We start from the raw sequence: 19,124 nt of genomic DNA on the forward strand, positions 1-19,124 counted from the left end.
TCCAAAGAAGAGTGAAAGAGAACTCTAGTAGTTGCTACTCAGAAAGACATCTGATGGCTGAGAGGGTCACTTACAATCCTCCATTCATCCCTCCCCTGGTATGTTCTAGTTACTGTGTGCATGAATATGTATGGGATGAGGTGGGAAGCATCCTTGAGAACAATTATGACTGAAGGCAATAATCCTGATCTGTGGGGAAATTTAGCTCCAGAATAGAATATCCCACTGTCTGGGAATCCTATGGCTGTGTAGTGCATGCTCCAGGAATGCTGAGTTGTACCTGTGCTGGTGAATGTGAGTGACATTTGGGGAAAAAGAACCAGGGGTACAGAATGCAGGAACAGGTTCTCTTACATTTGCTGACAGTATGTGAACAGAAGTCACGAGGCATACAGCGTTCAAATCCTACAAAGTCTGTTAATTTCCTTTCAGACTGAGACTTGCAAGGGGGACAGAAGTAAAACATATCAATAAAGGATTATTCAGGAGGCCCCTAGAACGTACTGAAACCTAAACTCACTGATTTATGTGTGTTATTCATTACATCTTACAGATGAAGAAACTGAGGCTCAGACAAGTCACTTGCCAAAGGTTTCACAGTTGTATGTCATGGAACCAGGACCCATCTCGGTCTAATTGCAGCATTGCTCGTTTCTTCCCTACCCCATGCGGTCTCTTGTTAGTAGGCTTCATATGAGGAAGACACGTTAGAATTTGTATGTAATCTTTAAATATGGCAAGACAACATCTGTTTAGAAAAAAACACATGGAATTATCTTTCCACTCTTACAGAATTAGTCGATTAAAATAGCCCTGTACTTTTAAATAATCTATGTTGCTTTATAGAAAAAGTAGCAATGGCAGAAATTTGCTTTCTAGTTAGGAATCCATGCTTCCAGGCATGAAGTGAACATTGATACATAGTGTACTGACATCTGCTACAGAGATATGAATTTCATAGCATTGGAACTTATAATATTTATATAACCCAATTAAGCAGACTATGATACAATAAATTTCATATTCACAAGAAGTGGATTTTATTGTTGTATCTGACAAGGAACAAGTAATTCCTGAATGACATCCTAAAATAGCAGGCATATTTTAATAGGTCTACCATGCCCACACCATGAAAAAGTGAACCAGATCTACAAGAAATAATAAAGGGTTTTAATGAGAGGAACAAAAATAAAGAGTGAATACTTATTTCAATCAGATGTAACAGCTACCGCATTTTGTGGATAGGGTAGGGGTAGCAAACATGTAACTGTGTGTTTTGTATTATTGCTCTGGGGAGGCTGGAGGAGAAGTTCTTTAAAAAAATTTTTTTAACGTTTATTTATTATTATTGAGAGACACAGAGCGTGAGCAGGGGAGGGGTAGAGAGAGGGGGAGAACAGAATCTGAAATAGGCTCCAGGCTCTGAGCTGTCAGCACAGAGCCCGACGCGGGGCTCGAACTCACAGACCGCGAGATCATGACCTGAGCCAAAGTCAGACGCCCAACCGACTGAGCCACTCAGGCGCCCCTGGAGGGGGAGTTCTTAAATATTGTCCAGAGAGTTAATAAATTTTGTCTGGATTTGAAAGTGCTGAATTCCCTAATGTTTTAGAAACTGAATAATTGTGCTTTGAGTCAAGAAGGGAATCCCAGCTTCCTTCAAATTGAACCTTCACCTTGAAAGATGAAGGTGCCTCCGGGCCTTTGAAGAGGAGTGTACTCCTTTTCTCCGTCTGCAGCTCTTCTCTCTAAATCCTTCCTCCTCGTGCACCTTCAAGAGAAGCAGGATCCTCACAGAGCTCACGGACCCACTCCCAGCTGGCCAGGTGACAAGATACTCCACGAGTCTTATCCCACTGGACCTCCCCGGTGTGCTGTGCATCAGCAACATCGGTCAGTGTCTTGTCTGTGCGACTCGTCTCGTGGCTTCTGTGCCAGCTTAGAGCTGTGTGTTTTGTGTCACCCTCAGACAGTCTCTTCTCTGCGCTCTGTGCATGCAGAGTGCCACTGCTTTCTCTTTCAGTGTTGGAACTCCCCGAGGTGTCCCTCCTTAAGCTCACAGCTTCATTCCACAGCCAACTCCTGGGGTGCCTTACACAGAGCTGGGCTCGCTCATCACATGCCCTGCCCTAACCACCCTCCTATTCGTGTGTCCTCTCATCTGATGGGGCCCCCATCAACCCAGCCCCTGGAGCAAGTGGAGTTATCTGTCCTTCCTGTTTCTCATCTATTGCAAATTCTTTTTTTTTTTATGTTTATTTATTTTTGAGAGAGAGAGAGAGAGAGAGCATGAGCAGCGGAAAGGCAGAGAGAGAGAGGGAGACACAGAATCTGAAGCAGGCTCCAGGCTCTGAGCTGTCAGCACAGAGCTCAACACGGGCCTCGAACTTGTGAATCTTGAGATCATAACCTAGGCTGTAGCCGGACACTTAACGGACTGAGTCAACCAGGTGCCCCTCGTCTAGTGTAAATTCTTGGCAGTACATCCAGTGTCTCTTGAATTGGTAAGCTCTCCAGTCCTTTTACTTTATATTATTATTATTATTATCATCATCATCATTATTATTATTTCTGAGAGAGACAGAGAGTGCACATGCAAGTGTGGAAGGGGCAGAGGGGAGAGAGAGAATCCCAAGCAGGCTCCACATTCAACAGGGAGCCTGATGTGGGACTCCATCTCACGACCCTGAAATCATGACCTGAGCTGAAATCAAGAATCGGAGGCTGTAAGAGAAAAAGAGAGATGGTGATTCCCTTGAATACAGAGAACAAACTGAGGTTGGCTGCAGGGGTGTCGGGTGGGGGGAAGGGCTAAACTGGTGATGGACATTAAGGAGGGCACTTGTTGGGATGAGCACGGGGCTTATATATAAGGGATGAATCACTAAATTCTACCCCTGAAATCATTATTACACTGTATGTTAACTAACTTGGATTTAAATAAAATTAAAAAACAAAAAAGAGTCTGAGGCTTAACCAACAGACCCACCCAGGTGTCCCTTTTTAAAATCATCTCTTTATTTTGGGCTCCCAACATCTCTCACTGAGGCTATTACAAAATCTCCTAATATTCTCCTTGGTTTTTTTGTCTTGTTCTTCCATATATTTCCACTGCCTCCGGAAGGGTATACTTAACACATGCAATAGACTGCGTCTCCTCCTTACTTAATAAACTTCAATCACGTCTTATATCCAAAAAAGTATCAAGTCCTAACTCCTTAATATGACACTAAAGGCATTTTATTGCTTGTCACTGCCTATCGCTTCAGCCTTCTGTTTTGTCCTCTTCACTTTAGACCCTAGGAATACTAGAGTATTCGTGCTCTGTTCCAGAACCCTTACCCCTCTCTACTACCAATTACTACTAGTATGCTACCACTATTACTCCTAACACACACATGCACGTGTGCAAGAGAGAATGAAGGAAAATGGTGCGTAAGAAGAAACGTGATAGAAATCTAATAAGCATTACCTGCCCCACGATTACACAAAGGCCTGAGAGATTATGCCTATAGTTTTTAAATTTTTTTTTTCCAACGTTTATTTATTTTTGGGACAGAGAGAGACAGAGCATGAACGGGGGAGGGGCAGAGAGAGAGGGAGACACAGAGTCGGAAGCAGGCTCCGGGCTCTGAGCCATCAGCCCAGAGCCTGACGCGGGGCTCGAACTCACGGACCGCGAGACTGTGACCTGGCTGAAGTCGGACGCTTAACCGACTGCGCCACCCAGGCGCCCCTGCCTATAGTTTTTAAAAATAATTTTTGTGACACATTTTCATAAGTCCAAATTCATTCCTGCATTTCACATCCTAGTATTAATTAAACACCTACTATGTGTCAAATAACATGCTACAAGCCAATTTATTTTCGGCTGTTTTCAAGTATGAAACAGTGTATATGTTTACAAAAATGTTCAGTGCCAACTGACTAATGTGAGCTTTTATGAATTCAACTATATATATCCACATAATAAATTTTAAAGTTATTAACCTAAAACAACAACAACAACAACAACAACAACAACAACAAAACACATGTTAAACAGGAGAATCACTAGTAGGAAAACCAGCAGAATGAGCTGGGGAGTCTACCTGGCCCTCCGTGTGTTCAGCTTTGTTCAGGGCGGTGGGAGGCATGGCCATAGGTATTAACAGCACTGACCCAATGCCAAGGTCATCCCAGAAGTCGGCCACATCCTGGCCCATCCAGACCCAGATGGCTCTCACCACATCACCACATATATACAGTAAGTCAGCTGAGATTCAAGAGATTCTCCCCGAGTCAACTGGGGTCAACTGGGGTATCTGGGCCAGCGTACCCCACTCATGTCCTTGCAGGGCCCTGTCCCAGAACGCACTCCCAACCTCTGTACCTAGAGTATCTTTTCTCCTGTCAGCCCCCGGGTTTCTGCACCAGAGTGAGGCTTCTCTCTCTCTCTCATTCTGAGGATACTTGTTTTCTTTGGAACTTCCTTTCCATGTCCCACACACTCTCCTGGGTTCTCCTTCTGTAGCCCATTTCCCACAGGGCAAGACGCGGTGTGGGGGGTGCTGGCATTCCTCTTCTGCATTCTCTGAGGTTTATGCCACCTGACTTTCCCCTTCCTCACCTGTCTGTATCCTCTTAAAAGCTCTGTGATTCCTTACCAGGCTCCTCACACCATAGACTCTCCTTCTTACTTACCCACCCCTTCAGGGAAATCATGCCACAGGTGTCCTCACAGGTGTCCCCAGCACTCAGGAGGACACTTCCTTTGTTCCTCACTGAATCGGCTATCCTTTTAAGCTGGCTCTTGCCTCCTTCTGACTTAATTTAACCTCCTTTCTCCAGCCCTTTTCTGGCTCATTCTTTCTATTCTTCTAAATGAGACTGGGCATAACATTGTCATCTATTATTTTGTCTTATACACATCCATCTTTCCACTGCTGATCTAAACACTGCTATGTGATACTCAAAAAATATGCCTTTATAGTAAACACAGAGTCAAAAAGAGTACCAATGGTATGCCTTCAATGGAAAAGGATTGAGGTATTCTAATTCTGGCACTTTTCCCATACGTAGCCTTCTGGTCATATGTCACACAGACCTGGCGGAGGCAGTTTGAATACCAAGCTTTCTAGAGGGTGACCTTCCAGGTTCAACTGCTTCTTGAGAATTTATTCTCTGTTGATGAAGAGGCAGGGAGAATGTGGCGAAAGCTAAAGAAGTACAACTGTGGGGCGCCTGGGTGGCGCAGTCGGTTAGGCCTCCGACTTCAGCCAGGTCACGATCTCGTGGTCCGTGGGTTCGAGCCCCGCGTCGGGCTCTGGGCTGATGGCTCGGAGCCTGGAGCCTGTTTCCGATTCTGTGTGTCCCTCTCTCTCTGCCCCTCCCCCATTCATGCTCTGTCTCTCTCTGTCCCAAAAATAAATAAAAAACGTTGAAAAAAAAAATTTAAAGAAGTACAACTGTACGGGGCAATAATAGGCATTCACTAAATTGTAAATGAGAGAATTCACAAATGTGTGACATATAGATGGTCCATGGTCCTAATGTCCACTTTTGGGTTTTTTGTGGCTATGGCCTGGGAAACCTGGGTTCATTTTAGTAGATGTCTTTTGATGGTGCAAGTTTAAGGTTTATGTAAGTCTAGAAACTGTTGAGGAAATTCACTACGCCATGGGGAGATGGAGTTTCAAAACTGTAGAAGTGTTTGTAAGCGATACTTTGGGGACTGGTTACAAGTACTTTGGAAATCCTAGGCACATAACTCAAGCTCCCACGTACCATGAATCAGGTCTGCGAGGGTGACAGGTAAAAGTGTTTATTCACTGGTGCCTCAGATGAAATGATTCACCTTACATGTGTTAGCAGATTTATTTCCAGGGGGTGGTTTCTTTACCATGGAGCAGACATGGATTTTGTTTTTCCTTTTGAAAAATAACCTCTGGCTTTTAAAGCATGCACCGTAGTATTTTCATTGGCAGAGAGCTAACGTGTGACAGCATCAGAGTATAAAACAGGACATTATTTTTGGACCGTTCTGAATTACAGAGACTGTGGTACTAGCTAAAAATGGAGGGAGGGGCAACTGAAAACATGTTTATGAAGTGCTTAACATTTGCTTAGATGTAGCCCATGGTCTGGGAACTCTGGGAAATCACGTGTCCAAAAGGAAGATGATTTTAGCTTTCACAGGGCTCACTAATTTCAGTCTGAGGGACAGTTTCTCCTGAGAAGAATGAAGAGTATCTGATGCAGTGGCCCAAATCTTGTAGGCAATACATAGTAGTGCATGAGATTGTGAATTTGATTTTGACAGTAGTGCATGAGATTCTGAATTCGACTTGGAAACTAAAAAGCTTTGGAAACAGTTCATATCAAACCTGGAAATGAAAAGTTTGGAAGTGTCAGCTTCAAGTGGACGAAACAACAGACTGGATGTTAAATGACTTGAATTTTAGCCTTTCGTTAACTAATGAGCTTTGTGAGAGTAGGCAAGCCTTCAGTTTCCTTAGGTGGAACCTTAGAGACAGCATTTTCCAGACAGTTTTTTTTTTTTTTTTTTTAACACGGCCGTTTTTTTCTTTCAAACAAAAGCTTATACCTAAGTCTAATATGTAAAACAGCTAAAGACAGAACCATCCCCTTGGAAACTGCCAAGAGGGGAGCCCAGGGCTGTGGCCAGAAATACTGTGGCCGCCAACTCCCCTGGAGCTATCCCCTTACTTCTACCAAACAGCATGAGAAGTCATTAGGAAACTTTGGAGAGATAAGAGCTGACGTCTCTTGAGTTCTGATTTTTTATGATTGAACATGGAAATCTGTCCTGCTTGATAGGACACCACCAGGAGCAACAAGGAATTAAAACAGGGATGGATTCACACCTAAAGACTTCTTTGCGGGGCACCTGGGTGGCTCAGTCGGTTAAGTGTCTGACTTCAGCTCAGGTCATGATCTTGCGGTCCGTGAGTTCAAGCCCCACATTGGGCTCTGTGCTGACAGCTCAGACCCTGGAGACTGCCTCGGATTCTGTGTCTCCCTCTCTCTCTATCTCTCCCCCACTCACACACTCTGTTTCTCTCTGTCTCTCAAAAATGAATAAATGTTAAAAAAAAAAATTAAAGACTTCTTTGGAAAAAACAGTCGAGGTTATTTTACCATAACCTCTGATGTTAGGAGAGGGTCTGTGGGACAATTTGGACATTAGCTTTAAGCTCAAAATACATTTTGAAAGCTCTACCTTTCCATCTCCTTCTTGAGGCACCTTGCTTTCGTGAGCCCACAGCAGGTTGTACTTTGCAATGCACCTTCACAGGTGTTGTCTCCAGTGCACATGTGTGTGAAAGCCCTCACTGCCCCCTACTGTCCTGGAGACAGCAGTTCTGTGGGGGAGAAGCCCATATCTTTCAAAGGTTTCTTTCCCATCAAGAAAAGGGAAGAGAGTAAACGACCTCTGTCTGAATCTTGATATAAATTCAGTTTTCACAGTGGTAGCCTTGAACCTTTAGACAGGAAGTCTTGACAAAACTCTCTCTCCTCCTGGTCAGGAACAACTTAGTCCCATGCATGGAAAGACTTGCAAATTTATATGCTGTTCATTTTATGGCCAAGACTAGACGTCCATGATTCTTTACGTAACACAGCTTACATGCTCTAAACCACATTCCCTTGTTTTCTCCTCTTGCAATGTAAGGCCTTGGGGAGAGAAGGGAAACAGACTGATTTGGGGACAGAAGTGGTTTCTTAAAAGCGACAGAGAACAGATCAGCTTAACAAGTCATTATGAATTAAGTCCCAACTTTTTAGGTTTTGGAAGGAAACTGGAAATATTCATCAATGTTGTACTTGATCTCTGTATCATCCCCCAACATAAAGCACAGTGGTAATTTTATTAAGACAGGAATAAGTTTAAAAATGGGAGAGGAGCTGACACTGACATATGAAAGAGAAATACAAATTTGAGGGAAATACTGTGTTGCTTAAAAAACTCATAATATGTAAGGCTAGGGTGAGGTATTTGTATTTATTACTAGATGCAGAAATTTATTTTCCTAGCATTCTATTTCCTTAAAAGGAGGTAAAACCAGCTACATGACAACTGCTCCTATTTACAAACGACAGTTCCTTCATATTTTGATTTCTAACTTTATTTTGGTCCCTAAATTAACATTTTTTAGTGTTTCTTTCTGTTCTGCTCCTCTGACCTAGCCTGGAAATTTTGAAGAACATTTCTTTCTTTTGTTTTCCACTCTAAGAAGGCTTTAACATTTTCTTTGCTTAAACTCAAAATATAAAAATAATGATATTTTTTAAATGCACATATTAAGGAAATTCTCATTTGCAATGAGATAACATTGTCACAATTAAAACTCATAATTCAAAGCAATTTAACTTTCATTTTTTTCAAGTTGTTTATGTTAGAAATTACCTATCATTTATCACATACGGAAGACTCATAAATTTGTAGACTGTGTGTTTTATGGCTTAGACTGAGGCATCCGCGACTTATTACTCACAAACACAATTCTTGACAATTACACGTTAGTCCAGAACTCATAGAGCCTCATGGAGCGCTCATCCAATGCGCCAAGTGCATGACTTGAAATACACGTCACCTTAGAGGTGTGGAGAGTTAAGGCAGCTTCCAAAAGCTGTTTTGTTCTCCATCCATAGTCTGTGGTCTGTGACAATTTGATGTTCATAAGCTCATATTGAATGTTTTGTTATTCAATGTGCCCTTTAAGAATGAAGAAAAGCAAGTCTCACTAAATATATGTAGGCCAGATAAAAGCAAATATAACCAAATATGTTTGGCAGCAAACAAATATAGCACAACAAAACTTCAGTACTCTTATCTGTTTTGGTGTTTTAATCCTGAAACAATTCAGAAATAAGTTTTATCAGGCAAATAAAATCATATATGATTTCTAGAACACAGCATAGTATAAATAAGAAATATAAGTATAATCGTCAACACTACGTAACAATGTATTTGTGATGTCTTATGCAGAATCTACAATAAAATTCCTTTCCTTTTCCAAGATTATTTTTTATATTATATCCATAAGCTGATCTTTTAAAGACATGTATACATTATTTCAAATATTAGTCTTCCAATATGAAGTGTGCTATAACCCAGCAAGATAATTCTTAAGCACATACTTATGTGTTAGGCACTGTTCTTGGCTTGTATGTGTTTTATTTCATTCAATGTTTACAACAACCTTATGAAGTAGGGATTCTTATTACTGTAATTTGATGTATGAAGAATTTAGGACATTAATAATGTAACTTGTTGAAGGTCAACAGATAGTGATGATGAGGATAAGATTTGAACCCAGGCAGTCTGACTTCTGAAACACCATATTAAATCACTACCCTTTACTTCATGGATTCAGGCCAGAGCTAGATGATCTCTTTAAGAGTAATAAAGGGAAAAAAAATATTTTTTAGGAGTAATAAAGGAAAAAAATATATACAATTTTATTGAAATAGCTCCCTCCTCTAGAACTCTATTTCCTCCATCTGAAATAGTTAAGGCTTAAAAATGAAAGGGAAGGAGTCAGATAGGACTTTCCCTAACAAAGAATCATCATCTGCGAAGCAATTTTGATATTTATAAAAACTACTTTAAAACCTTCCAAATTACTGAAATGTCTGATGGTTTTCTGGAAATGAAGTTTAGTAGAGGGGACAGAGCTTTTTCAACACCATGGCTACTAGTGAAGTTTAATACATTTCATCTTCTATTTTGGCCATAATGACTGAATATTATGCCACCATATCATAACAATAACCTCAATGGATGTCAGGAAACTGTAGTAATCATACACAAGAAGATGGTACAAGCATTTGGGCATTTCTTCAGAGTTTTGAAATAAGCAGGGAGATCCAGAAGATCCACTTGTAAATTGGATCTTAAGGGCCCCAAAACTTACAGTTCTATGGAAAGTTCCATTAAGTCTAGCATCCCCTGGGGAGTCTCATGTGCTTAAATCTTAGGACTCTGGGTCTTGCTGAGTTTCTTGTTTGAAGGCACTTTGAGAATTTGGAACTGGAGCAGGTGTTTTGAGGTGCCTGAATCATGGAAATTTAGCACTAGACAGGACTCTGGGAATCAGTTTGGCTAACTCTCCATCATTTTGCCAATGAAGAAACCAAAAAGCAGAAATGAAACATTTGTATGAGGTCACAGAACCTGTCAGTGATAAAATCACAAAGGAAAGCAGGTTCTCTGGCTTTTAGTTGACTGACTTAGACTTCATACTCTGTCCTGTATCAGGAGTCTGTAGCTGCGAGTGCCACACTGACTCATGGTTTTGTGGCTCTGTGAATGAATGATCAACACTCTGTGACATACCATATAACTAAAACACAACATCGAATATGATGTACAGTACTGCTAGGTACTGTCTTAACAGTCTCGCACCTTCTGGAACACTGGAGAACGTTCTTTACGGTTAAACAAATACATACCCATAATCTTATTTTTATTTTTTTTTTCAACGCTTTTTATTTATTTTTGGGACAGAGAGAGACAGAGCATGAACGGGGGAGGGGCAGAGAGAGAGGGAGACACAGAATCGGAAACAGGCTCCAGGCTCTGAGCCATCAGCCCAGAGCCCGACGCGGGGCTCGAACTCACGGACCGCGAGATCGTGACCTGGCTGAAGTCGGACGCTTAACCGACTGCGCCACCCAGGCGCCCCGACCCATAATCTTATTTTTACCCACATCTTTAAGAAGCATGGATGGAGAAAAACAGGATATAAAATAAGTTTTCATTCTTTACCTTACTATCAACTTAAGTGCAGGTTCTGGGGAAATATTCTATTTCCAGTGATGGTCTCCAGTAATCCCTACTTGTAAAGGAGGAAAAGGAGACAGACTGAGAAGTTTCTATGACACCAAGAATGAACATGCGTATCCATTCCAGTTAGGACCCAGCTCAGGGGAGTGTCATACAGAGAAAGCCACATACCAGGAGCAGCTGCAGCAACAGCACCAGCAAAAGCAACATGTGTTGTTGGGCCTCTGGTTTCCAGGCGCTTGAGACACAGCAGGTGTTCCTTCATTTTGTGACTGCTGTCTTTTTCGCATTTCAGCTGCTTCAGTACCCAACTGGCTGAAAGAAGAGAGAAGACATTAAGGTATGAAATACGTAAGGGAAAGAGAAGTTGCCTATGCTGAAGGGAACATAATTTAATTAGGGGGAGCAGATAAATTAAGGAAAGATAAAAACAGGGCGTCTGGGTGGCTCAGTTGATTAAGCATCTGACTCTTGGTTTCGGCTCAGGTCACATCTCATGGTTTGTGAGTTCAAGCCCCGCATCAGGCTTTGCGTTGGAGCCTGGCATGGAGCCAGCTTGAGATTCTCTCTCTCTCCCTCTCTGTCTCTGCCCGTCCCCTACTCGTGCTTGCTCTCTCTCTCTCTCTCAAAATAAATGAATAAACTCAAAAAAAAAAAAAGAAAAGGTAAAAATGAATAAGCTTTAGCAGTCAAATAAAAATTCCCAAGAACACATTTTTAAGAGAATATCTTAAACACTTTTTGGGACAAACTTCTACCCACTGTTGTCTGCTACATAAATTATTGTCACAATGTTGCCACATAATCAAAATCAACTGGTAAGGTAAATATGATAAAGTTTGAAAATTTAACTTCTTTTTTTACTAAAGAATGATTTCATCTACTTCCCTTCCTGAACACCTTTAAATGATTATGGCAGGTGTACATAACTTGTTTCTCCACTGATGTTTACAGTAAGGTTAACTGAGCTTTCCAAATCAGGTTGCGGGGTTTCTAACTATGTAACATTGTGAGGAAGATCAAGTTTGTTTTTGGTCTTCTCTCAGCTTCTTCTAAAACACTGAATCTGGGGGCAGGCGCCTGGGTGGCTCAGTTGGTCAGGCAGTTAAGCATCCGACTTCAGCTCAGGTCATGATCTCACAGTCAGTGAGTTGGAGCCCTGCATCGGGCTCTCTGCTGTCAATACAGAGCTTGCTTTAGATGCTCTGTCTCCCTCTCTCTCTGCCCCTCCCATGCTTGCGCTCTCTCAAAATAAATAAATAAACTTAAAAAAAAAACAAAAAAACAGAACACTGCATCTCCTTTCCTTTTTGATACATCTGACTCACCCTGTGGGGGCCTAATCTTGATAATATTGGCAAAGTGCCTTTTTCTCTGTTAGGAGTCCATGTTGCAAAGGCAACACCACCCTTTCCTCCACCACCTAGATTTGTGTTCAGTCAGTAGACAACTGTGGAAAGATGAAAAGTCCTCAAATCCAGGGAAATTACTTTGGTGGAATGTATATATCATGTCAAATGAGAAAAACATCAGGATACAGGATGCACACTACCTGTGACCTTACAGAGCAGGCCAAATTGCTTGTCACCTATTTATAAGACCAATCCTGACCTACCACTTTGTTGAGTATAAAAAAATAAAAAAAATAAAGCTTTGTTTTAGTAGAATAATATCAAATATAGCATGAACTCATAGAAAAAGAAAAGATGCATGATGTTATTCATAATATTCAGTGTATGTAAATCATATACATACAATGTCATGTATGACTGACAGTAATACTTATTAAAACCATAATGTACTTTATTTTGGCATTGTGAGCTTATGCATTCAAAATTATGTTTTCATGCATTGATTTTTTTTTTAAATTGGAGAATAAAATACATATTAAAAATGTTTTTCTATGTTCATGTAAGGGGTGGAGCTAAAAAATTTTCATGGGTCAATGCTTATGTATTCTTATAGCATTTCCAGTTAAACGGTTAACAGGTATATAATCTACTTCGGTCAGAAGAGAACAAAGTCAGAGGGAAGGAATGAAATATAAGAAGCAATTAAGTACTGAAATTGATAAACTCTGATGTTGAACTTATTGACTATCTCAAGTAAAAAAAACCCATGTTTCTCTGTTTAGAATAGTCAAGAACTAAATTTAAGACTACATAAACTAGGGAAATGGAAGGGTTGCTCTTCCCTCCACTAACACTGTTTTTATATGTGTAATAATGTCCCCAAATTGTTCAATCTAAGAGTCCTTTTATAATAATCTCTAGGCCTATCAGCACCTGTGACACAGCGACCACTCCATCCTCTTTGGAATGCTTTCTTCTCTTGCCTTCTTGGGTACCACACTCACCTGTTGGCTTTCTTTTTTTTTTTTAATTTTTTTTAACGTTTACTTATTATTGAGAGACAGAGACACAGAGTGTAAGCAGGGGAGGGGCAGAAAGAGGGGGAGACACAGAATCTGAAATAGGCTCCAGGCTCTGAGCCGTCAGCACAGAGCCCAACGCGGGGCTCGAACTCACAAACTGTGAGATCGTGACCTGAGCCGAAGTCGGTCACCCAACCAACTGAGCGCCCCTCACCTGTTTGCTTTCTATCTTACTAGTCACTTCTCAGTCTATTTTGTTATTTCCTTTTCATCTCCCTTACCTCCAAATTTTGGTTGGCCACAGTATTCGGTCCCTAGAACTCTTCTCTGTCATTTTTTGGGATGAACTTTTACAGGATCTACCTGTTTCCAGTTCAGAATTCTCAAATTTACAAGTCCAGTAAAGATGACTTTCCTGAATTCAGGACTCATATATCCAACTACCTACCTGATGTCTCCACTTGGTTTTCTCAACTTGCCATCTCAGTCACAACATGTTCCAATCTGACGCCTTCCTCCCCCACCAACCTGTTCCTCCCACAATTCTCCCACTTTCAGTAAATGAAAAGATTTATTTTTCTAATTATTCAGACCAAGAGTCGGGGGGGGGGGAACCTGTGGAATCATCCTGGACTCCTCTCTTTCATTCAGACCCCCACATCAGCAGATCAGCAAATGTAAGCCCTCTTCACTGTTCCCTTCCACCCACCCCTCTTCTGTTTTTACTATTCCTCATCTTTTCTTTTCCTATTCCAATCCATTCTAGTCTCAACACAGCAGCCAAAGTGAGTCTTTTAAAACCTAAGTAGATGATTTCAGCAAGGGTTCTTCCACCTTAATCCACTCTAAATATTTCAGTGCTTCCCATTTTACTCAGAGTAAAAGCCAGCATTTTTGCAATCTGGTCCTTCATCACTTGTCTGAGTGAATGTCCTTTTCTCTCCTCCTCACTCACTCTGTTTAACCACAATGGCCTCCTTGCTGCCCCTCAACCATGCCTGGTACAATCCTGTGTCAGGGCCTTTGCACTGGCTGTTCTGCACTCAGTGCTTAACTTCATCCTTACTCATACATTACGTTTTCAGGGGAACTTTCCTTGCTCTTTATTTAAAATTACACCTCCCTTACTCCACCCCCAGCATGACCTATCCACCCTTGTTTGTCTAACTAACTAGAAAATAACTTCCAGAAAGGTAGAGATTTTTGTCTGTTTTGTTCGTTGTAACAATGCCTGGCACACAGTAGATAACAGAGAAATGTTTGTTGAGTGGTGAATTTTACAAGCAATTTCATTAGTGACAAGAAAAAGACAACAAACTCTATCACATCCAACACTGAAAATTATTCATTTCCTAGCCAATGCAATACAATAAGAAAAAGCAAATAAGGATTGGAAAGGAAACCACAAGTGTTAATATTTACAAGTGACATGGTTGTCTACAAAGAAATTCCAAGAGATTCAACAAAGTTATTAGAGATAGTTCAAGACGAATACCAGGTTAAGCTTCAAAAATCAATATACTTCGATTACACCACCAATAACTAAGTATAATATATCAAAGAAAGAAAGGCAACCTGCAAATGAGTTAAAAAATGAAAAAGCAACTGGTAGTATTTTTAACAAAAGTTGTGTAAGAACTTTATGAAAATATTATAAAGCCTTATCAAAAAACAGAAAATAAACCTGGATACAGAGATAGGTTATTTTCTCAAGCAGGAAAATGGAATATCTTCAAAATGTTAATTGTCCCAAATTATTCTATAAATTCAATGAGTGTAATACAAATTCTAATTTAATCATTCATAGAACTCAACATAGGGACTCTGAAATTTATGTGGAAGAATAAAGAGCTGAAAACGACCAACCTATTTCTGAAAACAAGAACAAGTGGGGGTATCATATCAGTAATATAAATCAATAATAATTATGACAATATGTCATTAGCATGGGAATACATAAGTAGACCAGGAGAATGGAATGTGTACACAGCCGAGACACAGACTCAGGCATATTTGCAATCGTGGCTTCCATGATTAAAGGATGCTTCCATCACCATTCAGCAAAGAATTCAGTATGTAGTGTTGATACACTTAGATTTACATATAAAAACAATTACATTTCTAAGCTAGAGCACACACACACAAATAAACTTCAGATGAATAGGTGTCACACAAGATAAAACTATGACAAGAAAACATCAAAAATAGCTTTTATAGTTTTCAGGCCAGAAAAGGATTTCTTAGAAGACCAAGCAAAAAGGAAAACATTATTTTTGATATGATATAGTCTAATTTATCAAAAACCTTTGAAGAAATAAGGATAACATAAGTAGAGTTAAAAATGAGAACCAGACTAGAGGATACAAAGGATTATTGTCTGTAATATGTAAGTAACATGTCACAATTGAAAAATACTAATAACCTAAGAGAAAAATGGGCAAAGGAGATGTGCCGGCAGTTTACAGAAGAGGAAAATATAAAGATCCTGAATTAGATTAACAAATGCTCAAAAGCAGTAATCAGAGAAATTCAAATAAAATTTCAATGATTCCCTAATCAATTTTCCCACAGTTAAAAAGTCACAGGGCACCAATTTTGAGAGAAGATGTGGTAAACAGAAGCTCTCATACAATCATGTTGAAGAATAATATTGGCTACAGAGCTAACAAATTCTAGTCTCACGTGAATACACTGGAGAAACTTTCACACACACATATGAAGGCATTAATTACAGTATTTTTGGTACCTTAAATGGGAAACATTCATTTTCATCTTTTCAGGAGTGAATAAAAATGGCAATCTCCTTATATGATGATCTGTAAAACCACACTTAAAATGAACAACTTAGATCTATATGATTCAACAGGGAGATCGTAAAATAACACTGAATGGAAAAAATAGCTGCAAAATATTAACATATTATTATTATGTATTATTATTAATATAACTATTATTGACCTAATAGTAACATATTATTAGCATATTTATTAATATTAACATAATTTTCATAAGTATAGAAAGCAATACCTTTTATTTTTTTCTGGGTAACATATATAGTAAAGTAATAAAAGTATGAACTAGATCCATGACTTTGCATGGGAATGTGATTGGAAAAGAAGAGGTTTTTAATTTTATCTGATTATTTGTTTTACAAAGATGTGAAGCAATAACAAAATAATAATATTTGTCTAACTGGAGTATTGTGCAAAAGAGTATTTATTTTATTATCTCTTGCACTTATCTATACTTAACTGTTTTCTTCAGAAACACCCCCCACACATACACACATAAACACAATACATCTTTATACCAGAGGTCCTTACCTACATCTTATCCCAAATTTACATTTAATTTAATTTAATTCTTAATTTTCTCACTGTTAAACATTTAATTTTGGAAACTTCATAGAGAAATGCCATGTTGGGTGCAATGTTGTGGTTTAAAACCACTGAAAAGAGGTTCAAATATTATGTTAGATTTGCACAGCCTTTCACTGTCTTCTAAGTCCTTTGGTTCATTAGAAAAAAAAAAATCACAGGTGAATGCCTTCTTTGCGCTTTTCTGAGGTAATTGTGTGTGTTGTGTCATAAACATTTTCCTTCTGGCAAAAATAAATTTCCTACTCACTGATTTCTCTTGTGTAAGCACCCCTACTATTTGGAGCAGGTGGCTTCTATTTTTTCTGACCGGTCTGTATGTGTCCCTGAATATCAGCAGTTTGGTATTTATATTCAGTATTATATCAACTGTGTTCAGAGTCTGAACTTCTCCTGGGCTGCCTGGCATACAGCTATATATAAGAAAAACAGTCTGTTGTCATATTTTGCTACATAGCAGCATTGTTCAAAGAATTACACCACAGAGAAGGGGAAGAAAAACGATCTAGAGACCTACTTAGTGACAGGGCTCTCTCTGGGTGAACAGGCAAATAGTGACCACTCACGTCCTGGAACCCTCTCATCTACTTCCTGTGGGCCCTTCTAAACTGCGGTGCTTAAGAGAATTCCCTGGGGGTTTATCTGTACATACAGAAGGGATAATCTGCATAACTGTTACATTTTTCTTTTCTAGAGTTCGCTGATTCTAGTTTTTGGGTTTTTTTTTAATGCTTATATATTTTTGAGAGACAGAGCATGAGCATGAGCAGGGGAGGGGCAGAGAGAGAGGGAGACACAGCATCTGAACCAGTCTCCAGGCTCTGAGCTGTCAGCACAGAGCCCGGACGTGGGGCTTGAACTCAGGAATGGCGAAATCATGACCTGAGCCGAAGTCAGAGGCTGAGCCACCCAGGCCCCCCGGCTGATTCTAGTTTTAAGCAAAACAAATTTTCTTAATAGCATTAAGGAAAAAAGGGAAGAAAAAGTTTTGCACAGGGAGCATAACCAAGGATGAAAACTCTCAAATACTTTTGAATATCTGGAGGCCATTTTTTTTTTTCCTCCACTCGACCTCCCAGGGACTGTCAAGAAACCATTTAATTTCACAGGGTAGAGGAGAATGAGATGGGGGAAATTGGTTTCTCCTTTGCAGGGAAGCACATACCTGTGCTTGAAATTGGGACTTGAGACTGAGCTGTGAGGCCCTGGAGGGCTGGGAGCATGTACAGTGGCAGCCCAGACTGCTCCTCTCACAGTGGCCACCTTGGAAGACACTTCATTTAGTTCTTAGAGGTTCTGGGATTAACTTTGAACATCACGCTCATGCTCCCTCAAAGCTTAGGCAAATTTGCTAGCAAGGAAAACCCATAAATCTGAGGTAGTGATGAAGGAAGGCTTTTTGGAGTTGTTGTTGGGCATTACTTGTATCTTCTAAAAACAAGGAACAGGGGCGCCCAGGTGGTTCAGTTAGTTAAGCGTCCGACTTCGGCTCAGGTCATGATCTCTCAGTTCAAGGGTTTGAGACCCGTGTCAGGCTCTGTGCCGACAGCTCAGAGCCTAGAGGCTGCTTTAGATTCTGTGTCTCCCTCTCTCTCTCGAAAATAAATACAGAGCCACTCCCCTGCTCAAGCTCTGTCTCTCTCTCTCTCGAAAATAAATACACATTGAAAAATTTTATAAAACAATAATAAAATAAATAAAAAATAAATAAAAACAGGGAGGAAATTCTGATCTCATTTCCTCCTGATCACAGTTTTACTTCATGTTGCTTTTTCCCTTTTCCAGGATCACATGCAGTGATCAAAACCATTTTTACAAAACAAAGTAAAACTCAATGAGTGGATTACATCCAACTATAAAAGCTTCTGCACAGCAATAGAAATAATCACCAAAATGAAAAGGCAACCTACAAAATGGGAGAAAATATTTGCAAACCATATATCTGATAAGGAGTTAATTTCCAAAATATATAAAGATCTCATATAACTGAATAACAAAAAATAACAACCCAATAAAAAAATGGGCAGAGGAACTGAATAGGCATTTTTCCTAAGAAGAGATTCATTTGAATGCCAGCAGGTACATGAAAAGATACTCAACATCACTAATTATCAGGGAAATGTAAATCTTAACTACAATGAGGTATCACCTCACAACTGTTAGACTGTCTATTAAAAAAAGGACAAGAAAATAACAACTATTGTTGAGGATGTGGAGAAAAGGGAACACTCATGTACTGTAGGTGGGAACGTAACTGGTTTAGCCACTATGGAAAACAAGTGTGGAGGTTCCTCAAGAAATTAAAAATAGAATTACCATATGATCCAGCAATCTCCCTTCTGAGTATATGTCCAAAGCAAATAAAAAAGGATATAGGAAAGATATATGAACTCCCATGGTCACTGTAGTTGCATTATTCACACTAGCCAAGATATGGAAACAATCTGTCAACAAATGAATGGATAAAGGAGCTGTGGTTTATATATAAAATGGAATGTTATTCAGCCATGAGAAAGAAGGAAATCCTGCCATTTGCAACAGCATGGATGGACCTCAAGGGCAACATAAGTGAGACAAGGCA

At 39.9% G+C, this 19,124-nt stretch overlaps 1 protein-coding gene and 1 long non-coding RNA gene across 6 annotated transcripts in view; one reads left to right on the forward strand and one right to left on the reverse strand.

The window, feature by feature from the left end:
• The window catches only part of LOC115514542, a 117,043-nt gene that overhangs the window by 49,436 nt on the left and 48,483 nt on the right, over positions 1 to 19,124 (forward strand). For all 4 annotated transcript variants that reach the window (XR_003969013.1, XR_003969014.1, XR_004343680.1 and 1 more), the window contains one exon: positions 11,088 to 11,132. This is a non-coding gene — a long non-coding RNA (uncharacterized LOC115514542). The remainder of the gene's footprint in view (positions 1 to 11,087; positions 11,133 to 19,124) is intronic.
• The window catches only part of RGS17 (regulator of G protein signaling 17), a 93,891-nt gene that overhangs the window by 20,322 nt on the left and 54,445 nt on the right, over positions 1 to 19,124 (reverse strand). The window contains exon 2 of one of the 2 annotated variants that reach the window (XM_030316624.1): positions 10,964 to 11,103. In XM_030316624.1, coding sequence (XP_030172484.1) covers positions 10,964 to 11,082 — 119 coding nt within the window. In that variant the 5' untranslated portion in view covers positions 11,083 to 11,103. Of the gene's footprint in view, positions 1 to 10,963; positions 11,108 to 19,124 lie in introns of both variants that reach the window. The other variant, XM_030316623.1, reaches the window with a different exon arrangement.

The sequence above is a fragment of the Lynx canadensis genome, chromosome B2 (genome assembly GCF_007474595.2).
Source record: "Lynx canadensis isolate LIC74 chromosome B2, mLynCan4.pri.v2, whole genome shotgun sequence".
In the NCBI taxonomy this organism is placed as follows: Eukaryota; Metazoa; Chordata; class Mammalia; order Carnivora; family Felidae; genus Lynx; species Lynx canadensis.